This window comes from Strix aluco, chromosome 4 (assembly GCF_031877795.1).
Source record: "Strix aluco isolate bStrAlu1 chromosome 4, bStrAlu1.hap1, whole genome shotgun sequence".
Taxonomy (NCBI): Eukaryota; Metazoa; Chordata; class Aves; order Strigiformes; family Strigidae; genus Strix; species Strix aluco.
Window position 1 is genome coordinate 1497121 of NC_133934.1, and position 25785 is coordinate 1522905.

The following is a 25785-nucleotide window of genomic DNA, read 5'->3' on the forward strand; positions in this document are numbered from 1 at the left end:
AAACAAGCACGTTTCTAGGGAGGGGGGATTTATAGCGCAGGCAAGGGGTCCCATCACAGCCTCGTGCTTCTCCCGAGTACCATCCAGGCTCACACACGTCTCATTCCAAACCTCAGCCTGAGGCAATGGTTCATGCGGCCATTCCCTTTTTATGCTGATGGGACAGCAAACTCTTTTTAAATCAGGAAATATTTTATGAACCCACAAGTCTGGAGAATTAATTTACTGGTGTCTTGTTTTAAGCTTAAGCCGTCATCTTTTTCACCTCTACAACTGTTATCTATTGTGTATATAAACACATTTTCTTGTAATGTGCATTATATCTACTCTGATATAGAGTAAATTATCTGCACCACCTTCAAACCATGCTTAATATACAATGAAGTCCTTTCTTTAATTTGCCTCACCACTCTCTTAACCAGCTTATACCTTTGGCATTCGCAAGAACTTAAACAAAAGCCTAATAAACTCCAGGATCGAAACTCCGAAGCCCCGTTCCCACATCACAGAACTCACTGGAAGTGCTCCAAACAGCTATAAAATCCTGTTTTAATATGGTAAGTACACGATAAAGCTGCTAAACTAGGTAAGGCTTGGGAGTCTGGGGAGAGGAAGAGGGCTGGAGGCAGAGACATAAAGTCAAATATGCAAGTGGTGTAATAAGGATGTTGAGATTTGCACCTGCACTTTCAGGTAAAAGATAAAAGAACAAAAAAACCAAATAAAACCCTTGAAAATTGAAACATAATTTCCGAATACATCAGCTCACTCTCAGGATTGGCTTTTCCTAAAATTAAAATCTTGATGCATTTCTTCTCAAAAATAGAACTAAAAATCACTCCCGGTGTCAGCAACGCCACCAGACAAACCCACAGGGACAAGGGAACACGTTTTTGCTGCCGAAAAGGAAGAAAAAGCCTCTGTCTGGGTTTACGGTTCGGGGGGCTGACAGTGATGGATGGGAAGGTTACAGCACCGGCATCCGTCTCCATTCCCCCGCCCGCAACGGCTCCTCGGGCCGGGGCTGGGGGGAGCGGGTCGCCTGCCCCACTGCTCAGGTTGGCGTCACCTGCTCTTGAATGTCTGAGTGCTCCTAGGTTTGTCTCACAAAACAATCGGAATTTAAGGAATCATGCTTTTAAACCTGATATTAAATGTCATCTGTTTTACTTTGCATCGGGGGCTTTTAGGGAAGAGATGCTGCTTAGTGACCCACGTTACCGATGGGGCAGAAAACTGCAGGGTTCCGAGTCTGTTTGCAGCCAAAAGAAAAAGAAGGAAACTATTATTAATGACAAATGCTTCCTATTATTCTCAGCAACATCGCCTGTCCCTCTGCGGACACCGATTGGGAACACAGCTGCTACTGGTGCAGCCCCGGCGCGCTGATGGGACACAAATTAGACAGCAAGAATTTAGGGCTGAAGGCATTTCTGAAAGAAAAATAAGGCATTGCTTGCATTATGACATACAATATAGCTGCAAATTTTGGATATGATTCATTAAACAAGGATCCTTCTCCCAGGCTATTCAGCTGAGTGCTGGAAATGAGCTAAGGGACATTTAAAAATTAAAATACACTCCCTACAATCACCAAAAATCTTACTGGGTGATCTTTCTCAGAAATACATTTAATCTCCCTATTGACAGGTGCAGCTGAATTAAAACACGATCAGCAAAACGTTTTATAAAGGGTGGGAGAATCTTTTGACTGCTTAGTGCCAGATGATGATGAAACCAACAGAACTGATTTAATCGAGTTATCAGAGACAGGAAAAGCAAATTCACCACTATTTAGGCTCCGTTACTGTTCGCAGTGGGGCCAGGGACTACTTAGCTGTGGGGTTTAATGGGAGCCACACCGGGCCAAAGAGCATTTCAGAAGACTCTGCAGTAAACAGGTTTATCATGATCTAAACAAGATATATCCCCATCTCCACCTCAACCGAGAAAGCCAAAAAGGGGACATTTGGAAACAAAGCTTCCCCAAAATACTTTATCAGTGATTTCCTGAACTCTTTATCAACCCTACCAAGCTCTGCATTTTTCCACAGTCACTAATCCATCCCAGCGTTAATCCCAGTAATAAATCCATCATAAGGGAGAGAGGTTCCTGTGCAGAAGTGTGTTCACCCTACTTTAGCTTAATTATAAAACCAGGAAGAAAGAAAAGCGTTTTGTCACTTTGTGCTATATTTTTTTAACTCTTCTATTGAGTAGGATAACAAGCACCTTGAGGGAAACCTTGGGATTTCAGAGCTAATTCAGGTGTAAATTAGATGAACCAAAATAAGCAGAATTGAGAGCAAAGCCATGGCATCACGATGCTCCACGCACACCTCTGAATAGATGCAGTTATTTTGTCACAAGACACCTCTTTTCCATAACAGTAATTTTGCAAAAAAGGTCTGATTGGAGAAAAAATTCCCTGCATCAGATCGAGAAGACAAACAGCTGAGGTCAGGAGAGGATCAGAACTTCTTAAGAACATCAGCCAGTTATTGTTTTCAGAAACAGTCATAAATAAACTGATTTCTGTTAGCCCTCCTCATGTTTTACTCACTCTAATCCCTCCTACTTTTAAAATACTCCATCTCAAAAAGTAGGGATGGTCTGGAAAGCATCAAGGCGGCATTAAAGAGAAAAAGGAAGAGTAAAGCTTTGATCTCTCAGAATTTGCTGGGCTGCTTCTGTCCTGAAGATACTGCCAAGTGCCATCGTGGACAGCACCGGTGAAGCTCTGCAGGCGTTCACCAGTCCCAAGGCATCACTAAAAGCCCTGGCTTGGGTCCAGACTGTGTTGGTTTGTGTGTGTGGTGGGGTTTTTGGTAGCAGGGGAGGGGGCTACAGCCATGGCCCCTGTGAGAAGCTTCTCACAGAATCATCTTGGTTGGAAAAGACCTTGAAGATCCTCCAGTCCAACCATTAACCTCACCCTGACCGTTCTCAACTCCACCAGATCCCTCAGCGCTGGGTCAACCCAACTCTTCAACCCCTCCCCCCAGGGGGGGATGGGGACTCCCCCCCTGCCCTGGGCAGCCCATTCCAACGCCCAACAACCCCTTCTGCAAAGAAATCCTTCCTAAGAGCCAGTCTGACCCTGCCCTGGCGCAGCTTGAGGCCATTCCCTCTTGGCCTGCCGCTGGTTCCTTGGCTCAAGAGACTCATCCCCCCTCTCTGCACCCTCCTTTCAGGCAGTTGCAGAGGGCCATGAGGTCTCCCCTCAGCCTCCTCTTCTCCACACTAAACCCCCCCAGTTCCCTCAGCCGCTCCCCATCAGACCTGTGCTCCAGACCCTGCACCAGCTCCGTTGCCCTTCTCTGGACATCGAAGTTCCCCTGGATCCAAGTTGGACCCAGCTCTGGCCAAGGCTGGGCCAATTAGCTACCATGGCTGTGCCTCTGCGATAACATTTAAGAAGGGAAACCTGGGAGGAGGAGTTGGAGTTGTGAGGAGAAGTTGGGAAGGAGAAACCTCTGCAAACACCGAGGTCAGTGTGAGGAGGAAGCGGGGGAGGTGAACCGGAGCCCAAAGTCCCCCTGTATCCTGTGGTGAGATGGCAAGTTGCCCCCTTGCACCCATGGAGGTCACTGGAGGAGCAGAGATTTGCCTGTAGCCTGGGGAGGACTTTGGGACTCTGTGGGGAGAAGCAGCCCCCACGGTTGTAGTTCGGTGCTGGGAGGACTGCAGCATGCAGGGGTGATCCACGCTGGAGCATCTCAAGAAGAACATATCTCGTGGGGAGGACTCACAGCACAGAGTTTGTGGAGGACTGTCTCCTGTGAGAGGGCCGCAGAGCAGGGGGAAGAAATGCAGAGGAGTGTTTCACCCCCAGGAGGAAAGAGCAGCAGAGTAACCAAAAACCCTCATTCCCTGGCCCCCGCGCTGCTGAGGAAGCAGGTGGAGCTATTGGAACCAAACTGAGCCTGGCAAGAAGGGAGGGGTGGGGGGAGGTGTTTTTTAAGATACAGTAATGCTTCTCACTGTCCCATTCTGCCTGTGGTGTTGTCGTTCACATTTTGAATTAAAGTGATGTCTTTTTCTTCCCCTAATGAGTCTGTCTTTTGCCTGTGACCATAATGGGTGAGTCATCCCTCTCTATCCTTATCTCCATTCCTGAGCCTTTTGTGTCATTTCCTCCTTCCCAGCACTGGGGGGAGCAAGCAGCTGCGTGGTGCTCAGTTGCCCTCCGGGCTCAAACCATGACACAGACACACAAATGAGATGATTTTGCATCTTACGTTCACACTCCTCTACGTCCAGGTTGAACTGCTGCAAGGCGCCCAGCGTCAGCTGCCGCACTTCGGCTTCCAGCAGCAGCTGCATCAGCGAGGTGGAGAGGTGTTTGCACGCTGACATGCAAGCTGTCTGTGCCACCTTCCCCTGCAAGAGAACAGGGAGATTTATTAAAGCGTCGAGCACCAAATCACAGAATCATTTGGGCTGGAAAAGACTCTTCGAGTCCAACCCTCAGCCCGACTCTACAAAGTTCTCCTCTACACCATATCCCCAACATCTCATCCAAACGACCCTTAAACGCATCCAGGGATGGTGACTCCACCCCCTCCCCGGGTAGCCTATTCCAGTGTCGTGGAATAATAAACAATTACAATAAAATGCAAGAGGAACTTCTCTAGACCAGGACTCATCGGTCCAGTCTCTTTAGGCCCCATATGCTGTGGGACCTTCATGAAGCGCGCAGTCTGGTGACCACCGTTTTTAAAGGGAAGCACCTTCTAGGACTCCCCATGGCTACTCGCAGGGTTAGACCTTGTCAGGTGCAAAGTGCCTGGGAGCAGCTCAAATCCAGGAGAACCTTGGGACGTTCAGAACTCTGAGCATCTCTCGTTATCGTGTCCTAACATGGTGCCCCCGCTCAGTGAAAGCAGAGCTTCTTGGTTGCTGGAGTGTAGCAGCTCCTGATTGCCTTTGATCTCGGGGCTTCACGGTAGTTGGAGCCTTTGGCCAATGGGAGCCGCTATTGACTACAGGTCAGATTGGGCCTGGGTGTCAATGGAGTCCCCTGGGATCCATTTGGAGCTCGTCCCCTGGAGCAGTAGCTGCGGTCAAGGACTCTCCCCTGGGGTTGGGATGCTGCCCAAGAAAACTCCTTGAGGTGACTTCTCAGGTTGCTGCCCTGTGAAGGTCCTCAAGGTTGAGAGCCCTCACTTGTTGGGTGAGTGATAGAGCGTTTTGGGTTGTCGTTAAACCCTAGGGAGTGGTGCTTTGTTTTGCCTTTTGGGTTGCCATTAAACCCTAGGAAGTTGTTCTGTTCTCCTCTCACAGACATTTGAACCTGTAATTTGCGGAGGGCTAGTTAATTGTGTTGACAATAAAATTTTTAATTTTTGGTGGTTGGTTGCTTATTTGAGAGCTTCCGTAACAACAACATGCTATATTTTATTTGACATCCTACACTGACTGCCTGAAGTAACCTTGTTGATAGGCCAAAATAGTGTCAATGACAATTCAAAACTCCAGCTTGCAATGAAACCAGAGTCTCTCTATATTCCAAGACAGGAATTGCAAAATCTCCTTCCAACAGCAGAGGCTCATAGTTCAAGGTGTAGCCTTGACTGGTGGGGAGTAGAGAGCTGAGGACACACCATTGTGACAAGGGTGTCTCTAGCATGTTGATGCTCTTCAGCCCACATCCAGCACCGTGTGACACCTTCCAGATGCCAATGGGGACTAAGGAGAAGCAACATCAAGGCAAGGAGGTGACTGAAGAAGTCAGTTGTGATACATGGATAGGATTGCTCACCAGGGCTGGGTAGGGGAGGACCTCAAGCACCCGGATGCATCCTGCACCCAATTGTACCACAGGGAATGAGGTTATCAACACCCGACTTCTCCTGAGCCACCCCTAATTCATGGCAATTAAATGGGGATCTACAGGGAGGAGGCCACAGCCAAGGCTGCCGTGTGGAGAGAAACTACTTAAATCCCTTGAAATGTTCATGTCTATAACAAAAGTATGAGAAGTTAGGAGTTTCAGCTATTAAGACAATGGAGAACATTGTCAGTAAATATTTATTTTTAACACATTTTCTCTGAGCCACCACTGTTATGTTTCACTTTTGAAGAACAATTGAGATCTCAAGCTATAAATCATGTGAACAGGTCGCAGCAAGAGGAATTAGCCTAAAGAAGCCTTCCATTTTCCAGTCAAGAAACAATTACAAACCAAGAGAAGAGTAATCATGACAGAGGATCTAATTACCATGCTTAAATCTTTGAACTGTAGCATTTGAAACAGCTGATTTTCAAATTACGGGTGAAGCCGCTGCGTTGCCACAATTGAACTGACAGGTAGGAAGCCCAAGTTGCCTCTGAAGACTTATGACTTTCCAAGAAGAGGTGTTAAGGAAAGGGATGATGGTGGGGGTAGGGATGGGCTGTGGAACAGGAGGAAGGGAGACGGATGCTCAGAAAGCTCTATCTCCTGTGAAAGGCCGTAAGAAGGTCATCGAGCTTGAGCACCCACGCCCCGACCCTGCTGAAGCATCAGCTGCCAGGAAAGCCACCGTCAGAAGAGAGGGAAGTTAATGAGCACTGAGGTGAAGAACTGAGATCCTCCATAAAGACCTACACACTCTTGATCCTCTTGAGACACCACGAGGGGACAGAGGAGGAGAAGAGCTTCTCAAGAGCAACGCAGATGTCCCCAGCCAGGCGCTGGCTGGCCTGTCCCGCGAAGGAACGATGCTCTGGCTCATAGGAGCCTGGTTCTGAGCTGGACCAGGCTCAGGAGCAAGCAGGGAGCACGCTCTGCATTTAGCAAAGTGCTTCAGAAAATCCAAGCTGACCAACAAGAAGCATAAAAAGAAAACCAAAGCACCCAGAAGGCCATTAAACCAACTCAGACAACGCTTACAAAGCTGATGTTTCTTTTATTCTTACTGAATTTATTTTGCAAGTCTCATAGGTAACAGGTGTCGTGCTCTCACTGAACTAAAACCAAGCATCATTTAGGGGTGCTGAACATGTGGCATTTCTTTTCCAACCTATCCAAATTCCTCCCTCATTTCTAAACGCTCAAAAGATTTCCCCCATTCCTCAAGTATTGCTGTGTGCCATCCAAAATTTGTGGCAGGTAAGATTCAGGTAGGTAAGATTTGTACGGGTGTGCAATATTAAATATAAAATCAATATTAAACCCATAAAAATGGGGAAATCCTTTGGCACAAGAGCACAGACTCACACAAACCCGCTGGCTGACGCTGCACACAACAAGCCTGGTGTCTGCATGTGTAACCCCACGATAATATTTCTGGATAATGGTGCTACCCTGAAAACAGCTTCAGCAGGAGATTATGTTTTCAAATGCCCACAAAAGACTTTAACACGCTTTCTTGAAAACAAGGAGTGGCTTAGGAGATCTCACAGATTTTTACAAGCACTTTACAAACTGTATTTAAACTGGGATTAAAGTTTACACGGTGTTTCAAGCTAAGTATCACAAGTTTCATTACCATGGCACGGAGAGATGAGCAAATATTTGATGTATGTGCTGGGAAGTGTTTTTACCAGCTTTGCAAAGTTGATTTGGATCTCCAGGTCATATTCATCTTCAGGAGGAAGGGGAAAAAAATCATTTTTTATTTTAAAAAAAGAGCAGACCCATGCATTACGGGGCAGGGTACTTCATCTCCGCTGTCCACTGCCGTTCCCAGGCTCCAGGAGCCTTCATTACTCACCTCCAAACAAACACCTTCACTAAAATTAAGATGAAGCATGGCAACCATAAGTTTAGTGGAGCCTCGCGTGGTGGTTTTTTTTTTTTTTGCTTTTCATCATTTACTTGTGCCCTTCTGACACATTCGGTTATTTAAAACGCCGCTCATGCCAATTCCTCATCCCTGACCGCAGTGGGAAGCGTGCCGCTACCCCACTGTGATTTTTCTTCATTACTTCCAACAGACACTTTTGAGTTTTTGCTATGACCGAGTAGTTTTGATGAGTTATTGAGCAGAAGACCCAGATGGAAGCAGAGGATGAGAAAGCAAAGCTCTGCAGCCATGCCCCCCACCCATGCTGGGCATGGGGGGATGGGGCTCCTTACCCTTCTTGGAAGAGCATGAGAAAATCCCAATGAGTAGCTCGTGTTTGCGCACCAGCAGGAGTTTGCATAGAGGGCTGCAACTCTTGGAGAAGCCTTGGAGATGCTCAACCCCAGGTGAAGTCAAAAGAAAAGCCCCCCCAGGAAGGTTTTCTGCCCCACTGACAAAAATTTAAGAGGAACAACCTTCTTGCAGGTCAAGCAAGGGCCAGATCAACACATGTCGAGGTACCTAAAGGGTTACCTGAGCCTACAACCACCACAGCAAACACGCATTCCTCCGGCCAGCCAGACTTGCCCGAATAAAGAGTGAATGACAAGTGACACCGGGAGGGCGTGAAGAAGAGCAAATAATTGAGAAGAAATGTCAAGTTAATAAGCCGAACGTGAGGAAGATGGGATGGAAAAAGTAATTTAATCATCAGGGCTTGACAGCACGACAACTCTGCTGAGTCTTTGCTGTGAAAGCAGCATCTAAGTGGTACTTTTTTTCTTTGCAAGTATTTTCTACTGTGGCTTATTGCAGAGATGGCAAAGGGGATCCAATTGACGAGCCCAGCAGCAGCTTCTGGCTCAGCCTTCCCTCCTCCTTCCTTTTTCACGCAGGATTTGGCCAGGCCCAAAACTTTTTTCCAGTGCAAATGTGCACTGCATCTCTGAAAAGTCTGAAGCTGAACCTCCTTGCACCAGATGACAACCTGACCCTTTATTTTCATTATTGTTAAGGTTTAAACACCTAAAACCATTCTGCTTTTAAAAAGACTTGGTCTTTCATCTTAGGTTTAAGGACATACAGATGCCTGACAGTTTAGATCCAATATTACTAGATGAAAGACAAAAGTATATACAGGGGTTTTTTTTCTGTCTTTTAAGCATTAATCCATTTTTCTTCATATTGACTTTTATTGGAGATGCCACAGGGGTTTAAATCATTGTGCTAAATGTCTGGCTAGAGAAAAGAAGGTACCACCGGGGATGACCAGCATCTCACTCCCTGGGCTCCAAGGTCTAAAACCCTTCCAGAATTTATGTTTTTGACTCTTATAAATAAGACTGAACCTAGCCTTATAAATAAGACTGAACCTAATCCTTTTCTGCCTCACCCCTACACTCAGCGCAACAGATGCCCACTTACAGCGCTCCTTATAAGATCAGCAATGGCTTACGAACATCAATTTTAGACTATTTCCCCAGAAATACAGTGCAATATCTGCTTGATAAGCAGCTGCTGTTGACAGGAGAAAAACCAGCGCCAGGACCCTGATATATCACTGCTAATAAGCTGCTGCTGCAAGTGAAGCAGGTTGGTTGTATTCACACTAGGGATGGTTTGGGCTGCACGCTGGCAGGTATCAAGTACATCCTCGTACCGCAACGTGCCCATCTTGGTTCTTTGGCACTTATTTACGATGGAGGTTCGCTTCATAGTGTTGTGGGTTTTTTTTCCCTCCAGTTCATTTTTCAGCTTTCCCGCAGCGCTGGGAGGAAGAGCCCCCACTCGCCCCAGGGTGCCCGCCCAGCACGTTGACACGCGGAGCCGAGCCTGTGACAGACGTGTTTTCCACCAGCCTCCCCCCCGCCCCTCCCAAAATCATTACCGGCACCACCCACAGCAGTGGTGTCGGGACATGTGCCTTGGCACAGAGATGGAGCAGGATGCCTCCGAGATGTCAACCCTAGACGTCGCTGCTCCTAGAAAACCCCACTGTTCAGAGGAGCCGCCGCGCTCAGCTGGGACGGCTCAGACCTCACGTTAATTACCCTGATGATTTTTGCAAGCGCACGGTAGAACCGGTGGCACTCCCAAAGGCTCTCCCCATGCTGGTGCCCCGAGAAATCACAGGGTTACATCCCGATCCTGCTCGTCGGTGTGACTCCAAACCAGCTTGGTCCCTGCCTGTATTTCAGAAATACTTTGCCTGCCTGAACGCTGCAGTCCCTCCAGCTCAGGAACAACTTCTCCAAAATGCAAAGTGTGAGGGGAAGGCAAAGGAGGAGGAACACAACCACAACCTGATCTGTCTGCAGAGAAGGGGACAAAAAAACACTTTAAAGTCACCAACAGATCTTTTAGCTTAAAAATTTCTCCAAGCGATTCCAGGAACACCTCTATAGTATCACTCATTCATCCAAGACTTTTGCAAACCTCATTAAAAATCAACTGGATTTGCATCAGGAAGAACGGACGTCATGGGTGGAAATTGACAGAGCTCAACAGCCAAGACGTCCAAGGGCACCTCCACCAAGCTCCAGCTTGGTCCAACATGCAGCAAAATAAAGCAATTCTGAGCATATTATCAGAGCAAAAGCCATGGGATTTTGTTTTGAAGGTCAAATCAGTTTGTAACCATATTTCTGGCAATGAATTGCTCTGTCCACAGCCTTTGAGGCAACCTCTTTCCAGCTGGAGTCTGTAGTTGGGGTTTCTACAACACCTCTCAAGGTGACACTGCCCTCCCTGTCCCACCAAGGCTTCCTCTGGGCACACAGGGAGAACATCTAGAGAGGTTCCTTGTGACCACACCAACCGGTGAAAGCGCAGAGCCAAAGCCCCGAAGCTCTCCCAAAGACACGACCAAGGGACGCCTAGCAAATCACATCACCACGGACCCCACCAAGTCAATCACACTTCAGATCAGCCATGAAATCATCTCTTTTCCTCTGAATTTCATCCTTGGGCAGCAGATGGAAGCCTCCGGGTTCCCAGGAGGATGGGCAGCCACCGCGGGGAAGGTCAGCACGGAGGCTACGGAGCCGGCACTGCTCACGGTAGCGCGTTTGTTTGAAAATAGCAAATATGTTAACAATTAGGGAAAGGAAACGCTGAAAGGCTGCCTTGTTAATTAAGGAACTTGCTATCAAAGGACTCATTAAAAGCTACTGAAACGGAATGGTTGTTAAAATAAATACCCATTAATCTTAACGTGCAATCAGGAATATGCTGCCTCACGGTGGGGGGGGAGAGGGGGCTCCTCGGCACACCCCTACCGCTGCCAGAGCCGCAGTGCTGGCACAAGCTGGCAACGACCCCCGGCTGGAGGCTCCCAGAAGAGACCCCAACAGGTTGTCTAAGGGGCATCATCCCACCACCCGGCAGAAGAACCTCTGGCTTTAGTGAGGAGGAACCTGCGGGTGCCTCCTGCTTTTCACCCGGCCAAAATTAGGTGCAATGTGGTCATTGAAACGCAAACAAAAGTCCTGTTGTAGCACCGAGAACATTTCCACCAACTCGCCAAAGAATTAACACAGCATTTCCATGAAAAACAAAGCCTGACAGGTTTCAAATGGTCTGAGTTTCCAATTATTTTTATTTTTTCGCTACCAACAGAATTTCTTTTTAACCTGCAACAAGCATTGGGATTGATGTGATTAAGTATATTTAGACGTGCAAATCCACGGACTTCATACAACAGAAAATTGGGCCAAAAAATCGGAATTCCTCAATATTAAATGTCCACTCTTCTATAAACACAAGTTGTCCTGATAATTTCAACACTGAATTTGCTGACTTTTCCAATTCATAATGCAATACTGGTGGAATATTTTGCAGAAGATGGAAACGTGATGCTGTAACAATGAGCAATTTTTTGGTGGCATAAAACCACGAATAATCCCAGTGGATACTTTCTGTGCGGGCACGGATGAAGATTTCAGACCTTGCAGACCCCCAGGCATGATCTCCCCCTGCCCCAGATGCCTCTGGACTGCCCTTGCTGCCCGCAGCACTGGAGCCCCAAATCTCACTAAACCATGGGCAAAATCAGTAAATCAGCTCGGCTCCCTCCTGAGAGGAGAGTTTCCTGGCTTGCATATGCCATCCTGATTTGCCAGGTTCTTAACACCACCCTGATGCATTTTTATTCCCTTTTTTTTAAAAAAACAATTGTTCTGCAATCACTGACGATGCCAAAAAACCCCCAAATCTTTACCCAGATACATTAACACTTCCCAAACAGTCAAAACAAATGTACAATGAGTATTTTGCTGGTTTTAAGAGGTTTACTTAAAAAACAAATAAAGCTCTCATTAATTGCCCAGAAACCCATTTTCAATTGTGACAAAGTGGTTTTGTGAGGGTTTTCAGTTGGGTTTTGTTTTGTTGGTTTAGTGGGTTTTTTTTTAAAAAAAAAAGCTGTGGATCTGCACTCAATATCTTGCAAATAAAAGTGAACATATCCAGGACAAAGAGGTCCAGGAGCAACAAGTGAGAGCCCTGAGCAAAACGGATGGTCAAGAAGATGTGTCTACATTGACCAAGCCTGTAGGCTGGTGCGTCAACGCCACCCCGAGCAGGGTGGTCTCCAAAGACGCCCCCTCTGAAGGCAGGAGACCAGCTGGCATCAATGAACAGCTCGGTCATACAAACCTCTATGGGTGCATCTCTGACGGCGTCAAGAGGCAACAGCACCAGGAACATGGGCCAAAACCAAAGCTCGTACCTACAGACCCACAGGATGGGATCAGAAGGACCCAGTGGAGGGAGAAGGGGAAGGGGAGCTTCCTAAAATGATGTTCTTTTTCCAGTGGGCTCAGAGCACTGAGGAGTTTGAGGGAAAGGTAAAGAAAACATCTGCCCCGGTATCTAAAATGATCTCAAGAACTGCACGGTATCACAACTAAACAAAGCCCAGATTAAGGCACGAGAAGGGAATTAACCATATGGAGTTAAAACACAACAGCACGAGTGTCAAATCACTGGGAACAATACAGAGCAGCAAAAAGAAAAGTTAATTTTTTTAAGTTTTATGTTTAAGATGATTAGACTCGTAAAGTTCTACACAGTCAGACCACACCACGCACCCCAGAGAATCAAATCCATCCCGAAGAGTATTAGCCTCAGATTAGGTATCAAGAGAGCAACTCTTAATTAATTAATTCTCTTTAGTCGGCTTTGCAGCACCCTTATTAAGAAGGAATCACTTTTTCCTCCCAAAATTGTTTGCTTTATGGAAGGAGGATGAGAGCAGAGCAGTTCCTGGTTTCCAGCAGGGAATGTGCTTTGGGCTGAGCCCTGGCACTTTGCGTCAGACGTGACCCACGTGGGACGCGCGAGGTGACTGATGTGTGAACGTTAACGGTCACTTAGTGATTTCAGCCACCGTCAAGCTCCGTATTTGATCTCTGGCTCCATGAAGTCATCCCAGGAGCTAAACACTGAAGGCAGCGTGTTGACTTAAGGACTTGGAAAAAGGCGACTGGCACCAAGCTACAAGTTGATGTTCACGTGGTTTTAAAATTTGCCAAGGAAAAGAAGAAACCATCCAGCCAACACAAGAAGGTTGGTGATGAGCAGTGCTTGCGGGCCAGCGCTCCTGAGCACAGGGCAATGTCTGCTGGGGAACAGGATGCTCCCCACCCATGGACCCCCCCAGCCCTGGACCCCCGGGATGCTCCTCAGCCTTGGATCCCCATCAGGTCTTCAGCTTCCTTGGCAGTTACAAAGTTAAAGGTTTCCTGATGCCTAAACTTATGAAAGGAGAGACAACGACCAGGTGTTTCTCTGAGGAAGGCATTTTGGATGCTGGGACCTACTGGAACAGTCAAATGCATTGCCTTCAAGTCAACAGCCTCCCTTCCAACAGCTACAAAATCCATCCTGCTACTCGCAGTGAACGAGACGGGCATCTGTGCCCAGGTTTACCAGGAATAAGAAGGGCCTCTTTCTCCCCAGGATCTGCCGTCCCAGAAGTGACTCGATGAACAACAGTTTCTAGTTTAGGAGGAGGACCGATGCTCTGTGCAGGATGAGCCGCAGGCGTTGCTCCCCTCCCCTCTACACCCGATTACTGGGGCTGGGAGCAGGGTTGGTTGCAGTCATCTATGGGGGAACCTTTGTTGTCATTAGCAAATCACCAGATTTAAACAGATTATCACCACCAAGGTACTGACATAGCCTTTTCTGAGTGAAACTGGGATTTTGGTCTTCTGATGACTTTGACCATCCCTATCACACAATACCTTGGTCCAAGAGACAGCCTCCCACCACTGAAATATCTCAGATTCACCACAGTAAATGTACGAAGAGCAACGCCTTGACGCAGTGCCAACTAACACAATTTCAAGCAAAAATTGTCTCGTGCAAAGGCCCACTCACCTGGAAAGCTGAGGGCATCGGAAGAGCGAAAGGAGCAGTTGCTCCAACCAACCTGGAAGGCCACCATTCTCTGACTGAAGCTTTCAAACTCACGCGAAAAGCTGAGCGCAAGCCCATGTTTAAGTGGCTGTCTTCCAGAAGTATTTAAAAAAATCGTCGGGGTGTCATTTTCAGAAGTAAACATTTACCACTTATATTCTATTTTGAGCATTAAAGGAAAAAGCTGTCACAGATACGGCAGCAAGACAAACACATGGCAAAGCTGAACTCCCAACAGAAGCTTAGAGGCGACCAGACAAATAAAAAAGAAAAGGGGAAAAAAAAGCAAATACAGCAATTATCCTCACCACACAAAAAATAAACCAGGCAGTTACGCCGAGCACTGCGGCCTGATACAAAACCCCTCACATTCCAATAAAAGAGGAAAAACCGTAACAGTTTGGCTGTGTCAAAGATGCCCAAGGTCAACAGCTGGAGGCTATTTTGGCTGAAGCTGGTGGGAGACTCGAGGCTCTCCGAGAGCAGCACAGCAGAAATCACATCGGGGTGAGGGTCACCACCAGCTCCCACAGATCTGAAAGCGCTTGGCGCTTTTTTTTTATAATGTTCTTTTATTCTCACTTGTCTTTGGTTTGGGTTTTTTTTGAGTAACCAGCTCCATGGCAAGGTTTTTCCTACATAGGCATCGAGAGGTCTTGGCACTATGAACTGCATCTATTTCCCCACAAGCAGGAGCGAATACACCCAACAATAAAAGAACAACTCAAGGATTTTGTAGCCACATATAAATGTGGGATCCAGGGTAAGAGTATGCACAGGAACACAAGAATTTTCCCTCACTTTGACTGAGCTGTCAGAGTCAACAAGCAACATTTGTGGTTTTTTTTTTTTTTCCCAATAGGAAAATAAATAAATAGAAGGAAGGGCAGGGGGTGGAGAAGGGAACTACCTCGGGACGCAGCTGTTACAACTGAGCCCAGGACAGTTTCTTTGAAGCCTTATGGGGGCACACACAAACACACAGCCAGGCAGAGGTATTCTGTAGAAGTTCAGTAGTTTGAAGCAAAGCTGGGAAGCTCTGGGGTGTTTTTTGCATATGCATACATGCAAAAAACACCAAGGAAAGAGGATTCCAAGATATGCATCTTTTTCCTTGCACACCATCCAAATGTATGGCAGGATATTTTTAATTAACTGCTTTTTTAAATGTCTATAGCATGGAAACACTTGTGTGGAGAGCCTGGCTCACCCGAACGGAGCAGCACCTGCGTTGGAGCAGCCAGCTGCTGTCTGGTTTCCTAAGATGCTTCAGAGATCTGTGCAAGGCCCTTCACAGAGAACACAGGTGGGAAAGCACTCCTGCCAGTCCAGTCAGGGATACGACAGCCTCATCCTCTGAGAAATGCTAGGAACTGTATGCTTTATCCTTATTAGCCACTTCACAGAATCCCAGAATCATCTTGGCTGGAAAAGCCCTTGAAGCTCCTCCAGCCCAACCATTAACCTCACCCTGACCGTTCCCAACTCCACCAGATCCCTCAGCGCTGGGTCAACCCGACTCTTCAACCCCTCCAGGGATGGGGACTCCCCCCCTGCCCTGGGCAGCCCATTCCAACGCCCAACAACCCCTTCTGCAAAGAAATCCTTCCTAAGAGCCAGTCTGACCCTGCCCTGGCGCAGCTTGAGGCCATTCCCTCTTGGCCTGCCGCTGGTTCCTTGGCTCAAGAGACTCCTCCCCCCTCTCTGCACCCTCCTTTCAGGCAGTTGCAGAGGGCCATGAGGTCTCCCCTCAGCCTCCTCTTCTCCAGACTAGGACTTGATTTAACTGCAGACCCTCTCATTAATCACGTAACCATCCGATCCTGACTCTCCCACCAGGCTGGAAGTTCAGCCTGTGGCATCAAACTCCCGTTCCCAATCTGCTGCCTCCCACTTTCTTTACATGACCCTCTTTTTTAAACAATAAAAGATATAAAAGTCCCATCTACCTGCTCTCTAATTACTCCGCATGGTCACAGGCCACACTGCAAATGCCCGTGCCGCCTCCTTGCGCTGCAAAACGGCATCAGGAGACAGGGGCCGGCAGGGACCAAAACCCACGCAAAAACCCAAAAGACATGGGCAGAGCATGTCACAGCAGCTCAAACCACTTCTCACTCCCTCTGAAGGTGTCTCCACGGTGTGGCTCAACGCCCTGGCCCAGCAGCAGGAGCAAATTGGACAAACCTGAAGCATTTGACTTCCACAGTGGCAGTTTGGCAGCGTCCCCCCAGCATTAAATTATTAATTTTTGCCATTTAAATGCATTTCAGAGCAAAGTGCAAGTAAACATGAGCAGCAGATGGAGATTCACTGCAAGCCCAGGGAGGGGACGGCGACCTGCGGACCTGCTGGCTGCGCTTGGACAAGACACAGGCTTGATGCTCCTAAATTTTCTCCTCCTCCCATGCTCCCCACTTGGGTCTCCACAAAGATCATTCACCTCTGAAAAAGACACCAAGCCCCTGCACCAAGAGGTTTCAAAGAAAAAAACGTGGTGCTCCAACAGCAGAGGCATCTCAGCCTGCGAAGGAATTGAACCCATAAATAACCTGCATTTAACGAGCTTCTATATGTACACGAGAAGCATGAAGTAGCCCTAATTTTTCTGGGGCCTATTTGTGCCTCTCTCCTGGTCCCCGTGTCCACGGGCTGAGACTTTCCGAGTTACGTGACGCAAACCAGAGCCGTGGCCTGACCGTGATCGGAGCACGCGGCTCCACAACTGGAACGAACGAGGAAAAAAAAAAAAAAAAAAAACAAACTACATATTTCATCCTCCTCTTTTGTGGCTTTTATTTTCTTTTGTACTCACTTTGGGAATAACATTCTTTCCATTGGGAAGAGCCTGATTTTCCATTAAATACAAAGCAGCTGCCATTTTGGAAACAAAAAGTTGATTAAATACAGATTTTTTTTTTATTTTTTCCCTAACGTACGAGGAGCTAGACCCATGCTTCTTTCTGCTGATTTATCAGGGCAAAGCATCTGCCAATTAAGGCAGTAGGAGGACTTAAAGAGCGTGAACTGAATCGCTTCATCTTTTCTATATAGTTTTATAATGATAATTTGGTGTTATAAATAAAAGGAAGGGTCGGCCTGTCGCCGTGACGTACGGCCGCCTGTTGGAAACGCAGCTAATACATGACTTAAGGCCCAGATGTTGAACAGACTGGAAAAAAGGATGAGCGCAAAACAAAAAAAAAAAAAACCCACCCACCACCCACTCCATTTCCACTCTGTGAGCCATCAACGCCCAATTCAGGAGACTTTTTTTTTTTCCCCAAGCAGACCTGATTACTGAGTGACCAACACAAGCAGCATATGAAACTTCAGCTCACATTACATGTTTCCAAAAGCTAAATCTTACATTAAATTTCCTTTTTCAATATTGAGACGTTGAAAAATAGAGAAAAGAGGGATGGTGAAAGCTGTAGAAATTACTGTTGTCTTGCTTTTTAATGAACCCATTGGGCTCTCCTTATTTATTGCCATTCATGAAACACAATGAAGGCAGGCCACGGCATGAGAAATCCATGAGGATCTGCACTTTTAAACGCTTTCCTTGCTCTCTCTTGCCATTACACCTAACCTAAGCTGCAAGATCCAGGGAGAACATATCTCTGTGTAAAGATACCCCTACGGCGGTCACGAAATGACGTGTCCTTAATTGCAGCCACTTCAACCCCATCGACGACACTCAACCACGCTTATGCGCCTACCAGCTCCGAATGATGGGCATGAGCTCCCAACACTTCTCCCTGCACCCTCAAATCAAGGAACCCCAGCACGGGGACCCCAAAGGACATTGCATGTGAAGGCTGGGCGCGTCTAGGGTAGAGGGGTCTCCTCCCATGGGTAGGTTACGGAAGACAGCCGGGAGTTTTGGAAGCAGATGGGGTGTTCATCAACGTTCTTTTGCACATTCACAACTCAGGAAGAGCCTTACTAGTTTTCAGGTTGCTAGTGGATGAAATAAGAGGAAAGCCTAAAATTGCAAAGTCTATTGTTTCGCTTAAATTTCAGTCTAAAGGAGAAAAAAACAAACAAAAAACCAACAACCCATACTTTAACTTCTGTTTGGGTTTTTGGAAGGTACACTCTGGGACTCTGGTGCAGGAAGCATCAGGCATGTTTGAATTCCTCACGCTGAGGATGGATTTTCAGTTGCCAAATTCCCCGTACTGCACATCTGATTCTTTGTGTATGTACGTGCATGCAAAAGTAAGCATAAAATAGCTTTATAAATCTAAGTTTGTAAAATAAAAATCAAAGCCAAACATGCCAAGGTGACTACACAAAGGGAAGCAACACCTAGGGAAGCGTGCACACCCTGGTTTAAAGGATTTATGGGACTGGGCATTTTAGCTTCAATTAATTTTCAAAGTGCTGAAAGCAGACAAGAAACCATGTAATTACAAGATAACTTGGCTTACCCGGATTCGAGTTAACTAGCGCTCCTGGGTTAATCAGAGGTCAGCCTTCTCCCCAGCCAACAAAGCTAAATCCACTGTATTTGAAAGCTTTGCTCCTTGCTTTAAAGCAACCGTGAGCTCTTGTTTCGACCCTTTCAATTTTGGTAAGTTTTGGGGATTTTGGAGGCACTGGAGAAGACCAGGAAAGTAATGCCCAGCCGCCAGCCCGCAGCGAGGCGGGCAGCTCGGGACCGCACAGCCAAGCAAGCACTGCTCCAGTCACCAGCCCATCTCCTCCCTGCCAAGGCACCCTGGTTTTAAGGGCATTTTGCCCAACTTTCAGGGCAAGCTGGCCTGAGCAACCCCCCCAGGAGACTCGGATCATCTCTGGAGAGCGGAGGAAGCCCCTTGAGGACCATACAGGGAGGATTTGGGATGCTGCTCGTGCCCTGTCCATGTCTGCATCCCAGGCAACTCGGGTTTTTTTTATGTGGGTCTGTATCTACACCACCAAGAAACTTCCAGGATTAGCCACAACTACTTCCCACTGGACATTTTAAACTCCATTACAATTACCCCTTTGTCCTGCTATTTTGTACAACCAGATTTTTATTTTTCAATCTCTTTTAGACAGACAGATTAGTGATTTATTTCCACCAATTAATACAAACTACCTAGAGAACAGAAAATTAGAGGGGTTAAAAGGAAAATTAGAATTCGTTGCAGTTAAAAACAAAACCAACTAAGAGCAGGCTAGCAAAGTCCCACCATATAAAGGGATTACTCCATTCCTGACCCTTTCCAGGGGACCTCCAGGTATTATTTTTCATTGATTTACCTTAATGAAACTAATGCACCCCTCTCCATAGGAAGCTGACTCCATAGCTGTCTAGGCACTGGATTCAATTAAAGAAATAAATACATCTGGCTTCTAAATGGTTGAAAGTCTTGAAAAGCCAGAGGCAATACCAGTTGCTGCATCTGTCTCTCTTAGGGTACACCCTAAGGACACCACATAAGATGATCGACATTCAACACCGCTCCTGGAAACCCGCGGCCGTGGGGGGATGCCTGAAGCATCCCTGCCTGCTCCCCGGCGGTGCAGGCAGCTCCCGCAGCCCTGCCAGCAACCCAGCCCCGGCTTTGATGGAAGCTGGCCTCAAATTGCTTTAACAAGGCTCTTTCTTTCCAGAAGCTGGCGTTGATTTGAGACCTCGCTGTTGACTTAGAAACCCCCAGGTGCCCAGCGCCTGCAAATACTCAAGGCTTAGCTATGCTCAGTTTCCAGGAAAAGGGTTACAAGCATCCAACCGCGGCATGAAATATCAATACTACCATGGCAGCTCAGCATTAAAATGAAGAGCAGGGGTTAAAGGCGGAAAAGCAGAAGCTGGGGTAGAGGCTATGCCTCCGCGCCGGCCGCATCTCACACCGCAAAACTGCGTCGAGCAGGGCTGCACCAACAAAAAAAAAAAAAACCAACAAACCACGAGGCACGCTTTGCTCGCACGTGCCTTGGCTTGCAGACGTGGGACTAGAGGAAACAAGGTAGCTCGAGAGCACCTTGTTTGCCATCCAGCCGGAGAAATGCCGCTGCTTATTCTCCCGCACATGAAACAAGCAGAAATGACAACGATTAGAGGGGTTTGTTGAACCAGAAGGCAGGTCCGAAAGGTCTCCTTTGTGTTCTTTGTGCTAACTGCCCTAATCCAAATAGGGAGATAAGTAAACGTCAAGAACCCACGCTATTTTCTGGATAAAATATTATTCTACCACTCTAGCTGGAGGGAAGGCTGAGTGGTCAAGCCCCAGGTCAGAGCACTTAGACCAGGAGGAATGTCAGGCTGAAATCCCCCTGGGGGCTTTGTCTGAACAAAATACAGGGAGCGAGGGGGGGGGGGGTTTACAAAGATCTTTTCTCTTCCAAGCAGAGGTTGAAGATCCCATCATGCTTTCCCTAATAACAGGCATTTCCCTTAATTCCCCACACATTTAGGGATGTGAGGGATAAAAGGAGACAGTTAAACGTGATGTGCTCTAAAAGCAACAATTTAGCAGTGCTACTGCAAGGGCATGCTGGTGAGCAACCTGTGTGGCAGGAAACCCTTTCCCCCGGTCTCTTATTTAACCTATTGATTTAAACTTCTACTCAATCTTTTCCTTTCCTCCCTTTTGAGACAAAGGACCTTTTCTGGTTCAACTCACCCTCTAACATTTGAGGTGCAAGCAGAGCAGACCAAACGCGCACGACACGCAGTCTTGTACTCACCGACATTGTAGAGTGGACATCTACATCCCCCTACAGAGGACAACACAGGGAGTTTAAAGTCAAATGCAGAAGAGAGCAAAGCAACAGTGAGAAAAGCAGAGAGGTACACAGTGGTCATCACCCATAGGTGCCTACAACCCATCAACGCTCCAACTGAGGCACCGGCGGCTCAGCAGTTGGCAGAGTATTAAAAAAAAGCAAAATATGGGTTCCTTGAATCTGGTCTAAGGAGGATGAGGAGGAAATGAAAGAACCACAGATCAGTCTTATAGTATGGAGTGTGGTCTGCAAGTCAACATGCACGTGCCTCAGCTTTCCCACCTGTAAGATGGAGGTGACGGACGCCAAACCCTAGTGAGTGACAGCAGGGATCAGCTCAAGCAAAACTTGCTCAGCTCTTCTGAGGCCAAGGGGACATAGTTATCTAAGTGCAGACAGGACTCTTGAAAATCTAAAGGTGTCTTTGGTGCTCATATGATGTTTTCATGACAGTTATTTTCCACTTGGGTCCCTCCCAGCATGGTCAAGGTTGTGGTTGGTGCAAAGTTCAAGGCATTTTACTTCCACGCACAGTGCCTTGCCTTTTAAAATATTACAGAGGGATTTGGCTTTTTAAATAAAAACATAGGTAATCGTTCTGTTTAAAAAGAAAATAAACACTTCCAAAGCTCTTTCTACCAAAGCAAGAGCTGCCGTGGCCAGCATGTTCATTTGCAACTGGGAAGAGATGCCAATACGGTGAATAAGGCAAAAACGTTGCAGGCAGAGCGGCCGCGGCATTCGTGCGGTTCCAGCTGAAATCTGTGCCTGCCATCTGGCAAAAATAAGCACAAAAGGAAAAAAAAAAAACAACAAAAAACCAACCCAAAAACCCCTTTGCAGAGAGTTCACGCTGAACTGCTCAAGACGGCAGAGGTTAGAGTTTGTTCGATCGCTGAAAGATTGCTTCCCCTTCCCGGGTCAGCATCACCTCTTGACCTGCCCTGATTACCTTCCAAAGGAGGTTATCAAGATACAAGACTAACAGAGGATTAAAGGAAACTTAAAATAAAAACAAAACACCCCCCCCTTCCCCCAACTCTGCTCCCCTCCCCCAAGAAAACATCCTTGCTTTGTTAACCTGACAGTTCACTGTAGGTGTTGACACAACCCTCCATCTTTGAGAAGCTTAATGTCAACAAATCAGTGTGTTTGGAGTAGCCCTGTCAATGCGATTTACATTAACTTGTCTAACAAGAAATAAAACCAACAATCAGCCATCAAAGACAAAAGGCTTTTTCAGTCATTCTTTTAAAAGTATTATGCTGGAAATGTTAATTTTTGAGGCCATGGCCCTTTACTTGCTGAAAACCAGAAACCACCTTTTTTTTTTTTTTTTCCTGAAGTGCTCTTTTTTTTTAAACTATTTTTTTTTCTTAAAAAAAAAAAAGTGTTTTCTTTTAAAGGAGGCCCGAGCATCCCATGTTAATAAGCTCACCAGCAGCAGTAACTGACTCTCCCTGGTTAACGCAGGAAGAGGGCAGCCTTGAAGCCAAATGTTAATTATGCTTTGATTTCCACCAGCGTGTTATTTGCTTTGAGACATTTTGGGCACTTAGCGGAGCATTTTCGAATTGTGGCTCTAAACCACCATGAAAATTTCCTGCAGCAGTGGTATGCACCAAAACCCCATTAACTTCACCATGAACTTTTCCTCCCCTGCGGCACACGCTGTACCCACCCGCGTGCCCTTCGCCGACGGGGGCTCAGCGTCCCAAAGCAAAGCTGCAAAAAAGCAAATCGCTTCCAGGGATTCCTAATATCAAGCTGTTTCCACCATCTCCCACAATGTCTATGTTGATGCTCCAAAGGAAAAATTAGGGATTTCAATTCCTGCTTGAACACTAGAGAAAGTGGAGACTCTTTCAGCCACTCCACAAGCCAGGACTAGCTTTGGTCTGGGTTATTTTTGGGGGGTTGCCCAGAGAGGTGGTAGATGCCCCATCCCTGGAAATGTTCAAGGTTGGACGAGTCTCTGAGCAACCTGATCTAATTGAAGACGTCCCTGCTCGTGGCAGGGGGGTTGTGTTACCATTGGACTAGATGACCGTTAAAGGTCCCTTCCAACCCAAACTATTTTATGATCCTATGGCCTCCCGAGGTCCCTTCCAGCCTCAACCATTCTGCAATTCCCCCCAATAAATACAGGAAAAATTCAGCCTCGTGTATCCAGAAACACAAAACTTAATGCCCAAATCTTGGCTCGGAGTCACCTTTTAGCTCACTCAGCATCTCTGCTCCTCTTCACTCCCTCTCCAAAATGTTGACTTGTTGAGTCAACTGGACCCCCTCGAGGCCATTCGATCTGCCTCGCGGCGAGCTGGAGCCTTGACCCCAGAAAAGTTTCCTGCAGACGAGCGGCCCCATCCGAGACAATGGGATTACTCACACCCGTCATGTTAAGGAGCCGCCTGCATTTTTGCAGGCTCAGGACTTTCGGCTCCGTTCTATTACAGGACAGAGCTTTTTGTTGGTGTAATTTTAGCACGGTAACTGCCGACAAGCCCAGGCTGAGTTTCTTTGATCAGCGGGTGAAGGTTTTTCTTGGTGTAATTACTGTTGTGACAAAAGGCAGGTGAGTAGCTGAGCTCCTGCCACTTAGTCATCTCCTGAGACTGCCACTCTCTTCTTCTCAAAAACTCCTGCAAGTTCAAATACTAGGAGCACACTTTTCTCTTTTTTAAATGGTGTAAATTCAACACAAAGGCACCCGATTATCAGCTCTGGAGGATGGGGATATTTCCAAACCAGGAAAGGACATGAGAAGAGGAAGGGATGGTGTTGCACGGAGTCCACTTCTAAGAATGAGAAGATGCTCCAAGGATGCCTTATCCAGGGATGCCCCTCCAAGGATGCTGCACAGTCACTTGGTTTTTTTCGTGAGCTACTGGCAGTGTGGAAATCCTGTATTTTATAGCTGGACCAGGCTGCAAACTCATTTCAAACAGGGCAGCAACTCCTCTTAGATCGTAACATTACAGTGCTAAGGATTTGGGCTGGATTCAGACCAGCAGTATAGAAACTGCTCTACCTTGCCACTAGCAATCCTGCAATATCCTCTTTCAGTTGTAATTCATCCTTTTGGGACATAGTTCCTCTTCCCCTTGAACCCTTCTCACTCTTTCCTTTCACAAATGAAGCTCATCCCACATTTTCGGTGCTTTCACAAACATCGTCATTTTCCTGCATTGCTTTAGAGAGATGTGGGCTGCTCTACGCCTTATCTCTAATATTTCACTTAGCAAAGCGCAGAAATTTTCATGTGTTTCTAAATAAGCCACTGGAAAAAGGCCCTTGAACCTTATAAAAATGAAGCAGCAGAGACACCAAAGGAGCTGGGTGCCTTTTGGATGTACCCTGATTCTTCCTGACTTGCTCTCATCCACCACTGCCTGCAAGGGTACCCAAGGACCCCTCAGCAATGTTCAGTGATGGCATCTAGCACTCCTCTAAAGGAAGATATCCCAATATAGATAAAAAAACCCCAGACCTGCATCTGTACAAACCACTGAACCAGATCTACAGCTTCACAAACCAGATGGCAGCACCTGATTCACTCGCCCTGCCCGGCTCACGAGGCTGTCAGAGGATCAGCGCCACGCAACGCTTTGGAGATAAGGTGCTGCACTGCAAATGCAAACAGCTTTCTCCTCAGCTGGGTCCATTCTAATCCAGTTCTGGAAGAGAAAAGGCTGCTTTGATCTGTCTTGGTCCTTTTTAGACCAATTAGCTGTCCTCCCAGTCTCCAAAACAACTTTAACTCACTCAGAAAGGAAACATTAATATTAAAGGAAGATAAATCACTTGGGTCCATCTCATAAATCATTGTGGGCATCTCTCCCCATCCTCATCTCTCCTGCTAGCCATGCTTCATGCTCTGGTGCAGAGACCAATCTCCCTGTCAAATCCCACTACCTGCTTGCGTAAGTACTCCTAGTATGATTTGTGGAAACAGTCTCCAGGTGATAAACCACCCCTGTGCAGCCACATCTTCTTTTTTAAGGAGAAATCCAGAAGTCGAGGACTCCAGCCATCTCCAAGCACCTCCTGACTCCAGAGGGCACCTGCCCCATGCCTGCCCGTGTGGCCACCAGCCACTCTGCTCAGGGCTGCCAACAGAGGGGACATTTTGGCAACAAATGTGGCCTCGAGATGGATGAAAGCCCTTCCGACTTCTCTCCACAGGAGGCAACGCTTTATTTAGCAGTTTGTTCCCATGATAACAGAGCCAAGAAAACACCTTCTCCTCAACAACACCTCCAGGTACAGAGAACTGGGAAAACCACTTTGATTTCTCTTGTGGTGGCTTCTCCATCCACAGCAAAGCACTCCTCATTTCCATCCAGCTAAAGATACAAACCACGCAGAAGGCTGCACAGTTTTGGGGCTGTAACACCGCCTAAAACAGCTCTGGAGGGCTTGAACATCCTTCCAGTGGAGCAATCACAGTGGCATAAACAAGCAGAATGGAGTGACAGCAACTGCCATTGTGTATTATTAGTCTTCCTGTTTATATCCAGGCTCATGAAAGATGCCCAGTGTGCACCAGTGTACTATAATCCTGGGCACCCAGTAACAACAAATAAATAATAGTCCAGGAAAGAAGAGATTTGAAATTGCTTTTGGGACAAACACAGTGTTCAGGGGATTTGCTATTTCAAAATACACGCTGATTGAAGATACTCATAAGTATATATCCAGACAAATCTTATTTAAAGGAAAAAATGCTGAGCAAAAATGAAACTCCCTGATGATTATATTTTTCCTATTCAACGGGACACCGCTCAGCCAACTGCAAAAAACAACATAAAATACATTTTTTGATCGTAATAACAGCATAAACACAGGCATATTTTAGACAGCAGAG

At 46.9% G+C, this 25785-nt stretch overlaps 1 protein-coding gene across 6 annotated transcripts in view; it reads right to left on the reverse strand.

Annotated features, from left to right (window-relative positions):
• The window catches only part of EXOC6B (exocyst complex component 6B), a 353199-nt gene that overhangs the window by 109752 nt on the left and 217662 nt on the right, over positions 1-25785 (reverse strand). For 4 of the 6 annotated variants that reach the window (XM_074821745.1, XM_074821743.1, XM_074821744.1 and 1 more), the window contains 2 exons: positions 20880-20909; positions 4242-4383 (listed from right to left, as the gene is read on the reverse strand). In XM_074821745.1, the coding sequence (XP_074677846.1) occupies positions 4242-4383; positions 20880-20909 (172 nt within the window). The remainder of the gene's footprint in view (positions 1-4241; positions 4384-20879; positions 20910-25785) is intronic. The other 2 variants (XM_074821746.1, XM_074821742.1) reach the window with 1 other exon arrangement.